Genomic DNA, 17023 nt, shown 5'->3' on the forward strand with positions numbered 1-17023 from the left:
CTTACGGATCAAGCTAGAATTTCTATCATGATGCTCAGTAAAAAGAATGAGGGTAGAGATTCTTGATTGTTTGTTAATTAACTGAGACATTCTTGGATTGTTCCCAGTTATAAGGAGAAAGCATCTTTCACTATTAATTATAATAATTTATTAATTATACTTGTAGATTTTTTTGTAGATGTTCTTTATCTACTTTAGGAAATTCCCTCTTATTTCTACTTTTTGAGAGGTTTATCATAAATGGATATTGATTTTTTTTATGCTAAGTGATTTTTCTTCATCAGTTGATATGATCTTATAGATGTCAGTTAGATCCTGTTGGTTGATGGTGTTGTTTAGTTCTTTCATATCCTTGCTAATTTTTTATAGTAGTTCTAGCTTCCCTCATGGCTCAGTGGTAAAGAATTTGCCTGCCAATGTAGGAGATGTGGAATTAGGCCAGAAAGATCCCTTAGAGAACGAGATGGCAACCCACTCCAGTATTCTTACCTGGGAAATCCCATGGGCAGAGGAGTTTGGTGGGCTACAGCCCATGGGGTTGCAAAAGAGTCAGACACCACTTAGTGACTAAACAAACAAACAAAAAATACTTCATAAACAAATTAAGGAAAGGAGTGTTAAAGTCTCCAACTGTAGTTTGTCTATTTCTCCTCTTAGCTCTCAATTTTTGCTTCATATATTCTATATAATTGTTTGGAACATATTCAATTTAATCACTTAACTTGTGAGTAGTAGAGACAGGATTAAGTTAATAATTTAAGCTTTCATTGTAGTGCCTTTTTTTGAGTATTAATAAATTAGCTGTAGGAGTCACCCAAATTAAATTAAAGGACTGCTAATTTCTTCTCAACTAATTACCACTACTGAAACATCCCTTGAAATGATTTGATTGACCAAAGTTTTATTTCAAAAGATGTCTACATAGCATCATCGTCATTGTCATCAGAAGTCAGATTTACTGTACATTTACTAGATGCTAAAGCTCAACATTCAGAAAATGAAGATCATGGCATCCGGTCCCATCACTTCATGGGAAATAGATGGGGAAACAGTGGAAACAGTGTCAGACTTTATTTTGGGGGGCTCCAAAATCACTGCAGATGGTGATTGCAGCTATGAAATTAAAAGACGCTTACTCCTTGGAAGAAAAGTTATGACCAACCTAGATAGCATATTCAAAAGCAGAGACATTACTTTGCCAACAAAGGTCCGTCTAGTCAAGGCTATGGTTTTTCCTGTGGTCATGTATGGATGTGAGAGTTGGACTGTGAAGAAAGCTGAGCACCGAAGAACTGATGCATTTGAACTGTGGTGTTGGAGAAGACTCTTGAGAGTCCCTTGGAATGCAAGGAGATCCAACCAGTCCATTCTGAAGGAGATCAGCTCTGGGATTTCTTTGGAAGGAATGATGCTAAAGCTGAAGCTCCAGTACTTTGGCCACCTCATGTGAAGAGTTGACTCATTGGAAAAGACTCTGATGCTGGGAGGGATTGGGGGCAGGAGAAGAAGGGGACAACAGAGGATGAGATGGCTGGATGGCATCACTGACTCGATGGACGTGAGTCTGAGTGAACTCCGGGAGTTGGTGATGGACAGGGAGGCCTAGCGTGCTGCGATTCATGGGGTTGCAAAGAGTCGGACACGATTGAGCGACTGAACTGAACTGAACTGAAACAATGTGCTAAGCTTTTTATGTATATTTTCAATTTCTCATAATACCCCTTTGAGACTGTAGAGACAGTAAGATAGCCAGATAGGCCTGGCTCATACCAGTTTGTGAATGCTGATCATTACATTTTCAGGAAGTTTATAGGCTGACTTATGTTTTCTTGGTGCCAATGATTATGGAATAGAAATTTGGCAAACACTCCCCCTTTCCAAGATAGTTACCTGTTAAATATTTACTAGCAAACCATTGGTATTATTGCAGACTGCTTTGGAATGAGGAAACAGACACGTGGCAGGGAGTGGGGGATCGGAATTAAATAACTTGTGGATGACCACACAATAAATAGCAATTAAAAATTTCAGAACCCAGATCCAAGTGCAGTGTTCACCATTACACTGGTCAGGACGTATGATGATGACACTGATTTTGATTGTCCAGACAAAGCGGAAATTAGTTAAAAGGAAAGAGGGGTGTGAATGTGTTAGTTGTACAGTCGTGTCCGACTCTTTGCAACCCCATGAATTGGGGCCTACCAGGCTCATCTGTGCATGGGATTTTCCAGGCAAGAATACTGGAATGGGTTGCCATTCCCTTCTCCAGGGGATCTTCCTAACCCAGGGATTGAACCCGAGTCTCCTGCATTGCAGGAGCCACTAGGGAAGATTAAAAAGAAAGAGGAGGTCATGTAATGTTAGGTACTTTGGTTTTTAAAACAGTCTTTGAATATTTAGTTTTTTTTAAATGCTTATTATTTACTTAGATACATGATAATAACCTTGACACAGTTCCCTTTACTCTTAGAATTTACGTTAAAAAAAACCTCACAGTGGAAGTGTTAGATGTGTTGTGATGTCTACATAGAATATTTCTTAAAGAGTTCCTTGAAATTATCTTATTTTGAGATATGATAGAGGGATAGTCACACTTTATGTTCTACTGAGAAGAATTTGGGGGTTCTATCTTAAGAGGTAACTTTCTCTAATAATTAAAATGTTTTGGTTTCTAGATGTGGCTTTATAAAGTTACAGAAGGCAATACAACCATTCATAAATAGGTTTCTGCTTGTAAGTAGGTATTAGGAGTAAATTAAAAAAGGAAACATTTGTTGAGTGCATACTCTGTATCAGGTACTATTTTAAATGATTTGTAAGTTTTCCCTTAACTTTCACAGTAAACCTATTTTTTAGGAGTGTGATGAAGGAGTTTAAGGGTATCTAAGCTAGAATGAGGAAGAGGAAAGTTGCCAGTTGTTTTTTCCCTCCCTGGTTTCCCCATCACAGCTAAATTAATCCCACAGTCCAGGTGGGGTTGAGCGATCTACTACAATAGCATACTTTAGTACAGCGAAACAGTTTTCATAAAATATTCAAATAGAAAAACTACATCTTTCTTTACTTGAGATTTCTCCCTCTCAGATCCAAAAGATTTTTCAAAGTAGGCAAGCAGAAGAGCCAAGTTTATATTAGGAGTCCCTTTCATTTCGCTCCAGACCATTATGAATGCCCAGCGCCAGCTGAAACCATGACCAAGTTGAGACAAAAGAGGGCTCAGTAATAGAAAGACCAGAAGTCTAAAAGGCAAAACAGATTTTTAAAAGTTATTTTTGTCATAGAAATTTCTTTCCATCTCATTCTATACTACTCCAATCTATTCCCTGTGAAATTGCCAACTCTCAGAAGAATGAGCCATCTTTCACACACTTCTGGCATTCCATCGAAGGAAAGCAGAAGGGCATCCCATGCACAAACATGCCAAGGGAATGGGATTATTCTTTTCTTTCTTTCTGTTAGCTAAGCAGTGGAATAATTCCACATCACCATTAAGTGGTGCTTCTTCAGGTAGAAAAGAAAGTGCTAAAAATTTTTATAGATCTACTCTACTCTAGATCCCAGAAACAGATAAAAGCAAATTTAATAAATGGGAGAGAAAACAATATTCTCTCTTTTTCTTCGTAGATTTCAATCATACTGAATTTGCCCAGTATCAGTTAATTCATTTCTATTTCTTCTTTCAGTCACAGATAATTCTTATATTTTATACTAATTGTACCTGATAATTTGCGATGAATTTCCATTTACTTGGCACTGGATGACTTAATGTTGTTATTTAGTCCCTAAGTTGTGTTGGACTCTTTTGCAGCCCCATGGACTGTAGCCAGCTAGGTTCCTCTGTCCATGGAATTCTCCAGGCAAGAATACTGGAGTGGGTTGCCATTTCCTTCTCTAGGGGATCTTCCTGACCCAGGGATCAAGCCTACATCTCCTGCATTGACAGGCAGATTCTTTACCACTGAGCAACCAGGGAAGCTCAACTTAATGTTGAGTCCCAACTAATTTTCCTAGAATGCTAACAATTTGGGTGATATAATTGTTATAGTGGTTTTCCTCTTCTATATTATCTCCTTTTCAGTTATGTAAGCAGACGGCTTTCTGAAAGCCTTTTAACATTGGAAAAGGGGCCACAAAACTTATTTAGGCAAAAATGACATTTACAAGGAGCACTTCCTTATGATTTTCATTTTAATTTATTTATTTAGACATGAGATAATTTTATTTTTATCTTTTATGAATCAAAGCTAGAAAAATGGTACCTTGATCTTTAATACTTTATCTTAACGAAAAGTAACAACACAGCAGAATGCCAGAATCATAAGAACACTGAACAGAGCAGATAAATGATATGAAATAATAGTGAATAATCATTTAAAAGGAAAGAAAGACTATTTTTCTTTCTTAATTTTTATTGAAGTATAGTTGATTTACAATGCTGTGTTAGCTTTAGGTATATAGCAAAGTGAATCAGTTATACATATACAAATATCACTCTTTTTTTATTCTCTCCCATATAGGCCATTCTAGAGTACTGAGCAGAGTTCCCTGTGCTATACAGTAGCTGTTTATTAATTATCTATTTTATATCTGGTGGTGGTGGTTTAGTCGCTAAGTCATGTCCCACTCTTGCGACCCCAGTACTGTAGCCCACCAGACTTCTCTGTTCATAGAGTTTCCCAGGCAAGAATACTAGAATTGATTGCCATTTCTTTCTCCAAGGGATCTTCCCAACCCAGGAATCAAACCCAGGCCTCCTTCATTGCAGGCAGTGTGTAAATGTCAATCCTAGTCTCCCAATTTGTCCCACTCTGATTTTTAAAAAGTTATTTCCAACTATACTTTAATACAAATTATCTGTCATAAAATATTAAGCAAATAAAACAAGTTAACATTTTAATTTATAATAGGTGTCTAACTTCATGAAACCTCATAGAACTCTGGAGGAAGTATGTGAAATATTAGTAGTGTTCGCCTCTAGGTAGTAAAGATTATGAGAGTTTTTTCTTTTTTTCAAAAACTTTACAACATGCTTGCATTGTTTTGAAATGCTGTTAAAAATCAAAAACACTAAGTGTTAATTTGCTGATGATTCCTTGGAAAATTTGAGTGAATTCTTCATTCCAGAATAAAACATTTCTGTCATTTAAAGAATATCTTCAGGATTAGTCAATGTTACATAAATAGAAAAATTCAAATGGCTTTCTTACCTGAACATAATAAGTGTTAAGTAGATATTTAATGAATAATATATATCAGAAAATGATATATATAAATATGTATGTGCAGGAATTAGAAGTCCAGTGAAAGTAAACACCATAAGAAAAGCAACAAATGATAGACAATTCCAGAATCTGCATTTTTAGAAAAAAATTAAATATAGTTGGCATAGTTAATTAAGTTAACATAGTCGATGCAAGGCTTATCTATGTGAGGCATTGTGCTAGGCATTTTGAAGAAAATAAGGATGAGTAAGACATTCACCAACACTCAAGGAGTTTGTAATTTAACTGGGGAGAAAGGAGCAGTAAGATAAGTAAACAAATATTTCTAAAGCAATTTTAACCAGTTTGCACTGAATATAAATTAGCGTCTCTTTTTGGGGTTGACTTTGAAAGACATGTTAAGTTGTAGCTATGCTATTTGACAAAACTCATTCAGGTACTATGGTTCAAGTAGTTAGAAACTATGGTTCAAGTAGCTAGTACTTGTTTCATTGGGAAGAACTAAAATTATTTATTTTAAATGGAAATATTGAACTCCTAGCTTAATTTACATAGTGATAGAATAAAGCCTTTGCCCAATATCTAGCTAGCACTTAGAGAATGTGAATGAATCTTTTATTCCCTTTGTAGATTCTTTGTGGTTTCTGAGTCTGTGCTTATTCAAGTACTCCAGAGCCTAGGAAGACGGCATCATTCCCAAAACTCATGTTCTCAACAGTTGCAGGCAAAACAGTTTGAAAAAGCAGCACACTCAGACACCATTATTTGTCATTTTGGGTGTTGGGATCATAGCTATTTAAAACTTACTTCTCGTTATCTGTTTGTATATTTCCTGTCTTTAATTTGACATTATATGTATAGCAAAATAAATTGAAAAGCTTACAAGGGTATATGAATATTACTTCATGAGAGGAAATAGAGCTTGGTTTTACCCATATGCTGCCATTGAAAAACAAATACCTAGGTATTACCAGAGAAAATTTCATTATGAAACATTGAGGGGGGAAAAAAACTCAGTCTCATTAATTAGCACAAAATGTAATCAAATCAATTAAGCAACAAATATTGAGGAGTTATTAAAACTCTTTCATATGTAATAGAAATTAATGGGAGAAATTGGATGAGGAGGAAACCAGATTCTCAGAGGAATCAGTGCCCATTATATTCAGAGTATATATGAGCCAAATAACCAAGCTCCAAAACCATCTAATATACCTGTGCATGTACACATGTGTGTGCACGTGTGCAATCAGTCAGCCACGCAGTAAAAAAGCTTCTGAATTTTTTTAAAAAGTCCCTTTTCTTTATTTGGTGATCATGAGTTGTCCCAACAAATCTAGATCTTTTATAGGAGCAAAGGGTTACAACACTGTCTGTATTTAAGTATTATCTAGGAAGAGTTTTTTAAAATCAGACATCCCATGCTTCACCCTCATAGATTTTGATATTATGGATCTAAGCATATGTGTCATTTTTATATCTTAATGTTGCATAGCCCCTGGCCTAGAGGAGTGAGAAGACCTTATGGCCTGGACATTTTAGGAACATCAATTTGCCAGGAATAGAAGATTATACAAGTTGACAAGGAAATCTCTCTTATTTGGGAATTTCTTTCTAAAAAGGTGATGTATGAATAGAAGCATGAAAGAAGTAAGGCAGCCACTTCTGCTAATATGTAAAGAAGCACATTTCAAGAGCAGAAGCACAAGGATACAAGGTCAAACAGGGACCTTCTTTGGCATTTTGAGGAATAGCCAAGTGTGGTTAGAGCACAGTGGGCTAGGGTGAAAGTGGCAGAAATGAATTACCATAGTAACAAGGGGACAAACAGATCCCCTGTTTGCCATGAAAACAACCTTGGTTTGTAGCCAAACAAGATGAGAAGTTATTAGAAACACAAGAAATGATCTGGATAAGGAGGGAGTGAGGTGGATGATGGTCAGAAAATAGCACAGGATCAATGCATCGTCTTCTCAGTGTGACTATATAATTGTTAGAACTGGAGTCTTAGGGGGGTAAACTGAAAAGATGGGAGACAGTGTAAACCACTGTAGGGTTTAGTAGGATTTACCATTATTATCTTACATATTATATTTTAAATATTATAATTGTTGAAATTGAAATTATGAAGTGATTATTTGTATGAGCATAAAGTGGGTGGCTGAAGCAGAGTGGGAAATGTGATCACAGGAGGAGAAGAAGTCCTGGAATTGAAAGGTGAGGGAATAGAAGCATTAACTGTGAAATATTGACTGCCATCACTAAGAATGGTGACAGGGTGATGTTGGAATGTCACAGTGAGAGGGGGCCAAAATCATCACAAAATGGAGAGTGTGAAATTGGCTGCTTCTGGGGAAGAAGAAAAATAGAAATGACTGAGGTACAGAAAGATCACCCACCTCAACTCTAGGCTTGTAGTACCAGGGATACAGGTGAGAAAGACACTATAACCTTTAAGGAACACAAGGGAAATCAAAATCACATCTTTAGGGGAGATCCAGGTTTCAGTTACAGCAAGAATGAAGGGAGCCTTCGGAATCACTCCCCATAGATATAAATACATGCATAACATGTCTAATTCTTCCTACAGTGGTGGCCCAGCTGATGCTACCTAGCTGCTAATACAACTGGCTTCCATTATAATTGACATGAAATTTTAGTGACATGCTCTCAAAGCTTGTAATCTGTATTTTTAAGTTTCTAACTTATGAACTTATTTCATCTTTCAAAATGTTCTCCCAAATGTTCAAAAAAATCACTGATTAAGTTCAGGGCCTCTGTTAACACATATGTTGCTATTGTGTCATTTAGGCCAAGTTCCCATCCCATATATTGAAACTTTTCAGAAAGTATCTTTCTTCAAGACTAACACAGACTCCACTGACCCCTCAGGTAGGTGCCCTCCAGCAAGGTACAATTTGTACTTTTCTATTTTCTTTTTTTAATGCTGTCAATTGTATTTAAATGCCCTGGATTACTTTTTTAATTGACTTTGCATGGCCTCTCTTCACTGTCCTTAAAATATTGGTCTTTCATTCTAGAGGCATTGCCATACTGATCCATATTGGCACTTGAGGCAAAAGGAACTATTAGTAATATTGATCTTTAAAAATTTTGTATTTTCACCATGGATTTTTTGCATTAATTTCAATTTTTAAATATTACATTAAAATATTTATCTTGATTACTGAGTCTTTTGGCATCCTCTCAGATTTTGTGCCTGAGATGAGGGCCTCACTTGCCTGATTTTAACCCTGGCCCTGTCTAGGGGATCAGACTGAACATTACTGAGTAATATGGTCAGGGACATAAGGGAATTAGTAGGGAAATACAGTCAATGTGAACTCAAGGTAAGGTTACAAATTTTACCTGAAATCAGAGGTTTAGAGAACATAAGCAATAGAGTTTTTAAAAGGGGGGTTTTATTTTCAGTTGGCTAGTTTCCAAGTCAGTATCTTATTTTGGCCATGTAGACGTAGTTACAATTATAATATTATAACTTCAATATATGAAAACAAAGTAAAAGTATGCTAGTCACTTACTCAAGAAGAAGTGCTTCAACTCCTGGTTTAAAACTTGTAGAATTTAAAAAGAGTCCCATAATGACAAGAGTAAATATTCCAGACATTTCAGTTAGCTCACCTGTTTTTTTAAGGAAATAAATAAATAAAAAGTATTAATTTAACATCAAGAGTGGTACCAATACTCCCAGAGATGAAAACATCCTGATATCTGATAGTAGGGACTTCATAAAGAGGCTCTCCCACTTGGTTTCCACTAAAAAATGTCACAAATGATCACCACCACGCACTGTCCTTCCTCCTCAGGTCCACATTCAGTGTGCAGAAAAGTCTGTACTGGACAACCTTGCACCGCTTTGGCTTCTGGTCATGGGCAACAATGTGGAACTCACAAATCTTTCCAGATACCCCAGTGAGGCTAGAGCGCCCTCTATAGGTCTGATTTTTCCAGAGCGGCTCTGGATGAATTAAGTGGAAGTAAGCTGATGAGCTCGCTGTGGACTAGCCTACTTCATCTACTACTTCTTGGGAGACAGCAGGAGATAGAAATGGTTTGATTTTGTGGCAAGGCTAAGAGAGTAGAGCCAAGAGAAACCCAACACAGATCTGCTTCCCAGTTTAATTATGGTTTGGTACACTTACTGTCTGAGATGGAAAAGTGTAAAAAACTGTGGAAACTCTTGAATACTGTCAACTTTCATGAATTAGAGGGAAACATAGTTTTGGAAGTAGCTTATGAAAGTGACATCTTATCATCGTGAAAAATTCAAATAATATAGTATAGACATTATATTTTTCTAAGAAAAAGGTGGTAGTTAAGTTGCTAAGTTGTGTCCCACTCTTGCAACCCTATGGACTGCAGCCTGCCAGATTCCTCTGTCCATGGGATTCTCCAGGCAAGAATACTGGAGTGGGTTGTCATTTCCTTCTCCAGAGGATCATCCTGACCCAGAAATTCTTTCCAAGATTCTTCTCAACCCAGGAATTCTTCCCAGGATTCTTCCCTACCCAGGAATCAAACCGGGGTCTTCTGCATTGCAGGCAGATTAGAAAAAGGGAACACCCGTAACTCCACTGCCAAGAATTCAAGTAAAATCTTGAAGAAAATTTTGACTGAAATTTCTGTTGAAGAGAGGACTATATTTGCCTAGAAGTAGTCATTTGATAAGCTATTTGAGAGTACAGTATGAGACCCAAAAGGCAACTCCAAGCATTAAAGGCTGCTTGCTGAATTTCTATATGGGAGACAAGTGGTAATTAAGCAGGAAATATAGAAAAGTGAGGAGATAATGGTAGCTGTCAGATCTTAGAATTGTGAACTGCACAATGTAATTTTCTCTGTGAGCTCCCCTTGTTTTCACCTTCACTAAAGTTCACCAAGAAGCAGAAATTTTTATATATTTAGGAGGAGGCAGCAGAGATTATGAGGAAGAAAACTCCAGAAACTTTCAGAAATTTTGAGGAGGTATCTTTAGGTTGGGTTTTCCTTGTGGCTCAGTTGGTAAAGAATCTGCCTGCAATGTGGGAGACCTGAGTTTGATCCCTGGGTGAGGAAGATCCCCTTGAGATGGGAATGGCTATCCATTCCAGTACTCTGGCCTGGAGAATTCCATGGACTCTATAGTCCATGGGGTCACAAAGAGTCAGACATAACTGAGTGTGTCTATTGGAAGCTTAAGATAATTGGATCAAGATTTTAGGAGTGGAGTACCCAGTGAACACACAGAAGCTCATATCCAGCATACATATACATAAAGTCACACATTAAGAAAATCTACAGAGGGATTATCCCTGGAGAAGGAAATGGCAGCCCCCGCCATTATTCTTGCCTGGGAAATCCCATGGACAGAAGAGCCTGGTGAGCCCCATTGCATGGGGTCCCAAAGAGTCAGAAACAACTGAACGACTGAACACGCACCCAAAGGGGTTGTAGAGCAATACTGTTCTATAATGGGCTAATTTTTTTTCTGTTAATGTTTAGCAGACATTGTTCTAGGTAACAGTTGCAAATTAAAATTTTGTTTTAATATTAAAGAATATTGTGGATATGCCACTTTTCATAGGCTTCTCTGGTAGCTCAGCTGGGAAAGAATCTGCCTGCAATGCAGGAGATCCCGGTTTGATTCCTGGGTGGGGCAAGTTCCCCTGGAGAAGGGATAGGTTACCCTTCCCACTCCAGTAGTCTTGGGCTTCTCTGATGGCTCAGAGGGTAAAGAATCCGCTTGCAATGCAGGAGACCTGGGTTCAGTCCCTGAGTTGGGAAGATCACCTGGAGGAGGGCACAGCAACCCACTCCAGTATTCTTGCCTGGAGAATCCCCACGGACAGAGAAGCCTGATGGGCTATAGTCCATAGGGTTGCAAAGAGTCAGACACAACTGAGCGTCTAAGCACAGCACACATTTATCAAATGAATCTGTTTCTTTGGTTTACTTTGTATTCCTCTGTTATAGCAGTATTTTAATTATTATAGGCTTATTAAATGTTTATTATCCACTTAGTAGGAAAAATCCTTCACTTAAATAGATTGTCATGCCATATGACATATGTCATAAACATAGTCTCACAGTTTATGTTTCCAGATGAATTTTTAAAAATTTTCTGTAAAATTTCACTTCCCTCCAAATTTCTATCATTATTTGATTCATATTGTGATAACTTTTATTTATTTATTTTTTTAATTTTAATTTTTTATTTTTTTTTAAATTTTAAAATCTTTAATTCTTACATGCGTTCCCAAACATGAACCCCCCTCCCACCTCCCTCCCACAACATCTCTCTGGGTCATCCCATGCACCAGCCCTAAGCAAGCTGCACCTATGTCAGACATGGACTGGCGATTCAATTCTTACATGACAGTATACATGTTATAATTCCCATTCTCCCAAATCATCCCACCCTCTCCCTCTCCCTCTGAGTCCAAAAGTCTGGTATACACATCTGTGTCTTTTTTCCTGTCTTGCATACAGGGTCGTCATTGCCATCTTCCTAAAGTCCATATATATGTGTTAGTAAAAGCTTCTGTACAACAAAGGAAAATATAAGCAAGGTGAAAAGACAGCCTTCTGAATGGGAGAAAATAATAGCAACTGAAACAACTGACAAACAACTAATCTCAAAAATATACAAGCAACTTCTGCAGCTCAATTCCAGAAAAATAAACGACCCAATCAAAAAATGGGCCAAAGAACTAAATAGACATTTCTCCAAAGAAGACATACGGATGGCTAACAAACACATGAAAAGATGTTCAACATCACTCATTATTAGAGAAATGCAAATCAAAACCACAATGAGGTACCACTTCACACCAGTCAGAATGGCTGCGATCCAAAAATCTGCAAGCAATAAATGCTGGAGAGGGTGTGGAGAAAAGGGAACCCTCCTACACTGTTGGTGGGAATGCAAACTAGTACAGCCACTATGGAGAACAGTGTGGAGATTCCTTAAAAAATTGCAAATAGAACTACCTTATGACCAGCAATCCACTTCTGGCATACACACTGAGGAAACCAGAATTGAAAGAGACACATGTACCCAATGTTCATCGCAGCACTGTTTACAATAGCCAGGACATGGAAACAACCTAGATGTCCATCAGCAGATGAATGGATAAGAAAGCTGTGGTACATATACACAATGGAGTATTACTCAGCCGTTAAAAAGAATTCATTTGAATCATTCTGATGAGATGGGTGAAACTGGAGCCAATTATACAGAGTGAAGTAAGCCAGAAAGAAAAACACCAATACAGTATACTAACACATATATATGGACTTTAGGAAGATGGCAATGATAACTTTTAAAAATATTCATTTATTTGACAGGCCAGAGTAAAAGTTTTTTACATTAGATTTATACTTACTCATTATCTGCTTTCTAAAGTATTTATTGAGACATCTTGACTCTAAAAAATTTAAATTATTTTTTTGGAGACGGGGTAGGGGATTATAAAATACAAACTAATATGTATAAACTAAATAAGCAACAAGGATGTCTATTGTACCACACAAGGAAATATAGCCATTATTTTGTAATGACTTTAAATGGAATATAATCTATAAAAATATTGAATCACTATATTGCATACTTGAAAATAATATAATATTGTAAATCAACTCTACTTTAATTTTAAAAATTAAATAAATAAAATTATTTCCTTGAGCATAACCCTTACTCTTTCAGTTTTAATGGTTAAAGATCAGATGAGAGTTTATTACAATGGCGTTGTTACAAGGATATTTAGTTATTTCTGTGACATACAACATTTTAGGATAATTAGAATTATAATAACATTGTATCAGGATGTATCAGATTTTTTGGAACTTCATGTAATTTCTAGAACAGTTATATTAATAACATTCACCCATATAGTATAACCTAAGAAGGTTTCTCATCGTTTATTTTAACCCTTAATCTTGAGGTTACTCTTACTTGATGATGTTAAAAGAAATTATATTTGCTGAAATCTATGTTTTGTAGGTTTAGGTATGTACAAGGTAGTGCATAGTGAATGCATTTGTACTGGCTGATCATTCTGTCACTATTTATTAATTCATTAACAGATTCTGTAAACTCACTAAATTGTAGTTGGCTTAAATCCAGATTGGTTTGGAAACCTCAAATATCTGTGTTATGCCTTTCCTTTCTCAGACATGAAAATAATGAATTCTGGTGCTCTAGCATTTCTACAAAGAAATTTTCCTTTGTCTCTACTGAAATTTTTACTTCTCAGAAAACTTGTGTAGTTTTCTGTTTGGGTCCAAACTTTTGTTAAGTTTATTCCTTGATATTTCCTAACTTTTTGTCAATGTGAAGAGAATCACTTTTCATTGTGTTTTATACTAGTTGTGATGTGTGTATGCTCAGTCACCTCAGTTGTGTCCAGATCTTCCTGATCCTATGAACTGCAGCCTGCCAGGCTCCTTTCTCGTGGGATTCTCCAGGCAAGAATGCTGGCGTGGGTTGCCCTCTCCTTCTCCAGGGGATCTTCCTGACCCAGGGAGAGAACTGCTTCTCCTGTGTCTCCAGGATTGCAGGTGGATTCTTTACCTGTTGAGCCACCAGGGAAGCCCTTATAACTAATTACTGCTGGTTTGTAAGAATGTTATTTGATTTATTAATTTTTAAAATTTTATCTTTTATCAAACCATTAAAGAGCCTTGCTATCTTAGTTTACTAATTAAGTCTCTTGGGTTTTTATATACTCTAAAATGTTGTGACTAATGTAACCATTTTTTCTTTAAAATATGCATAACCTTTATTTTTTTTCTTACTATATTACCTAGAGCTTCCAGAATTATTTTTAATCATGGATATGAGGCTAGGCAACATTGTCTTATTCTTAAATGTAATGGAAAGATATCGAGTCACTTGGGAAGTTGGTATTATCACACATGCCAACTTCAAGTCATTTGTAGAGCTATCTAAAGGGCTGAATGGAAAGTGATTCTGAGGCAGTATCAGGAAACAGCAACATGGTTATCATTGTCTGCTGGACCTCCGTGAGAGGGCAGTTGTGGTAAATGGATTAGCAATGTGACAGAATGTTTAATATTAGCCTTCCTTGATCTGTAGCTTCTATTTTTATTAACTTCTTGATCTAAGAGTTACCAAGAACATTTTTTTTTCAATTTCAGGCAGTTAGAATATTCATTTTTAAAGATCTTCCTTTTGAAGTAAGCATTAAATTGAACTGTAGTTAAATAATGTTTGAAATTTTATCGATATGTTCTTCTAGTCTAGTTGATTTCTGTTAATGCCCATAGGTATGTGTAAAGAATAAGCATTCTGTTTTGGAAGATAAAACTCTATATATCTTGGGGGCCAAGCATTTAAGTTTTTATATAAATCATAGCCATAGTCATTTTTTTAATCCAATTGGTTATGAAATTATTTAGGAAAGGCCTGTTAAAGTTTCTCCTTGTAATTATGATTTTGTCAAGTTTCTCTTATTATAATTGTCTTTATGTACCTTGGTACATTGTTTCCTATTGTATACATATTAATATTTTTAATGTCTTTTGATAAATTATTTACAAAAATATTCCTTCTAGATCAGTTGCATGGTGGTTTTTTGTTTTCGTTTTTGCTTTTCACGTGGTAAATATTTCCCATATCTTTATATCTTTAATTTGAACCTTTTTATATTATTTAATTGTAGGCATAGTCCCCTTACTTACAAATATAAAAGATGAGGTACAGAAATGAAAAGCTGAGACTTATATGATTGACATCCTCTCCAAAAACAGTAGACATCCATAGTTGAATCAGTTTTGAACTAACAATTCCAAACGAGAAACTTACTATAAGATGTAACCAAATTTCTTTCATGATGATATAGGCTGAAAGAAAAGGGAATCAATAAAAAAATAATTAATAGAATTCATGTGCTTTTAATTTTAAACGATAATCTGGGTCAACTTATGTTTCTGACATTATCTTTTAAAATAGCTCATAGCCTTTGGGATAGATGTAGGGTATTTTCTTATTCTTAAGTGGAGAGTTTCTTTTCAAATGTCAAAAGTCACAATTAAATTGATAAAATTTGATCAGTTTAGTTTAAGAGCTTTTTAAGTCCCCATTCAGGAATACATATTTATTTAGTGCCAAAATGTATAATACATTTTGGAAAAACAATAATGAATAAGAAGTAGAAGCTCTCTAACTTCATGGAATTTAGAATCTACGTCTAAAATTATATACACAAGAAATTAAAAAAAAAAAAGGGAATGCTTCTGGGTCACAGCTAAGTGAATGTCCTGTATTGTATTGGCCTGCCAAACCAATCCGATTGGTTCCTTACTGTTGGACATTTCGTTGTTTCCAGTTTTTCTCCTGATAAGCAATGTTGCGATGTATATTTCTATACATAAATTTTTGTACTTCTCTGATTGCTTCCTTAGGCCCCAGAAGTGGAATTACTACACTAAAGGATAGTTGAGCCTTTACTGATACTGTTGTATTTTGCCAAATTTCTTTCAACAGTCATTATGATGCCCTTCCCAGGTAAACAGGAAGCCGAAACTCTTGAAGGCATTGATTGCTGGAATCGGGCATTTTCAGTGGATGAGGAAGTCCTTCTCATCTTTGTAGGGTGAGGAACAAAGGAGAAAAGTTTTAAATCACAGATGAAAGTGGGTCTTAGGTGCAGGAAAGCCTGAAGGGTCAACTTCAATAGAACATGTGAAGAGCAAGAACAAAACCAAAACAAGGAATGGCCAACAGAAAACAGCAATAGCAACCACATCAAAAAACAAGGCTAAATTTGGGGAAGTAAATCCCAGAACAGTGCTCTGAGGTAGTAAAATGAAGGAGAAAGAATCCTTTTATGAATCCTTGATCATAGATGTCCACTGGTAGAGATGGCACTGTTAAGATTCCTGAGGTTATAGAATTCCTTCTCTACCTAGTCTCATTCTTATGACTGAGAGTGAGCCATGGTTTCTAGATGTGCCAAGCAGAAAAATTTAACACTTGTAGGGATAGTGTGAACTTGAGAGAATTTTGTGAATGACTCTAGGTCCTGTCCAATCTAGGTATGGGGTTGACTATGGTGATAATTTTAGGAATCCAGCACCTCCTATAAATGAAACATATGCTGGATGCTGACACTGGTTTTAGAAGATGCAGAGAACTGGTGTTAAAAGACCGAGTTTAAAAGATGCTTTCTCTTTTAAAAAAGAAAAAGACCTCTTAAAGAATAAAATATTTACTGGATGGATTTACTAGGCCAGGAAATGCCTCAAAGCAAATCCATTATTTCTTACAATGTTCTTAAACTTCTAACATACAAGAAGGAAAAGGTAAGAACTCTGAGTATAGTAACTCTTCTTGTTTTTTCCTATTATGAAACATGCTCACTTCAAAGATACAGTAGGGCTTCTCTGGTGACTCTGGGCTTCCCTGGTGGTTCAGATGGTAAAGAATCTGCCTGCAGTGCAGGAGACCTGACTTTGATCTCTGTGTTGGGAAAATCCCCTAAAGAAGGGAATGGCTACCCCCTCCAGTATTCTTGCCTGGAGAATTACATGGACAGAGAAACCTAGTGGGCTACAGGCAATGGGGTCACAAAGAGTCAGACATGACTGAGAAACTAACACTTTCAAAGATATAGCAACACTGTTTAAATGACTACAAGTTATAAAATAATGATTACTAGGAAACTGCAGTATTGGAGAAGACTCTTGAGAGTGCCTTGGACTGCAAGGAGATCAAACCAATCAATTCTGAAGGAAACCAATCCTGAATATTCATTGGAAGGACTGATGTTGAAGCTGAA

The 17023-nt window shown here is 36.3% G+C and overlaps 1 protein-coding gene across 1 annotated transcript in view; it reads right to left on the reverse strand.

Moving 5' to 3' along the window:
• Window positions 1-17023, reverse strand: part of SLC9C1 (solute carrier family 9 member C1) — a 107626-nt gene that overhangs the window by 63859 nt on the left and 26744 nt on the right. The window contains exons 6-9 of the mRNA XM_005674974.2: window positions 14925-15086; window positions 8765-8864; window positions 5208-5351; window positions 3065-3239 (exon numbers count right to left, since the gene is read on the reverse strand). Coding sequence (XP_005675031.1) covers window positions 3065-3239; window positions 5208-5351; window positions 8765-8864; window positions 14925-15086 — 581 coding nt within the window. The remainder of the gene's footprint in view (window positions 1-3064; window positions 3240-5207; window positions 5352-8764; window positions 8865-14924; window positions 15087-17023) is intronic.

Source organism: Capra hircus, chromosome 1 (assembly GCF_001704415.2).
Source record: "Capra hircus breed San Clemente chromosome 1, ASM170441v1, whole genome shotgun sequence".
NCBI classification, from domain to species: Eukaryota; Metazoa; Chordata; class Mammalia; order Artiodactyla; family Bovidae; genus Capra; species Capra hircus.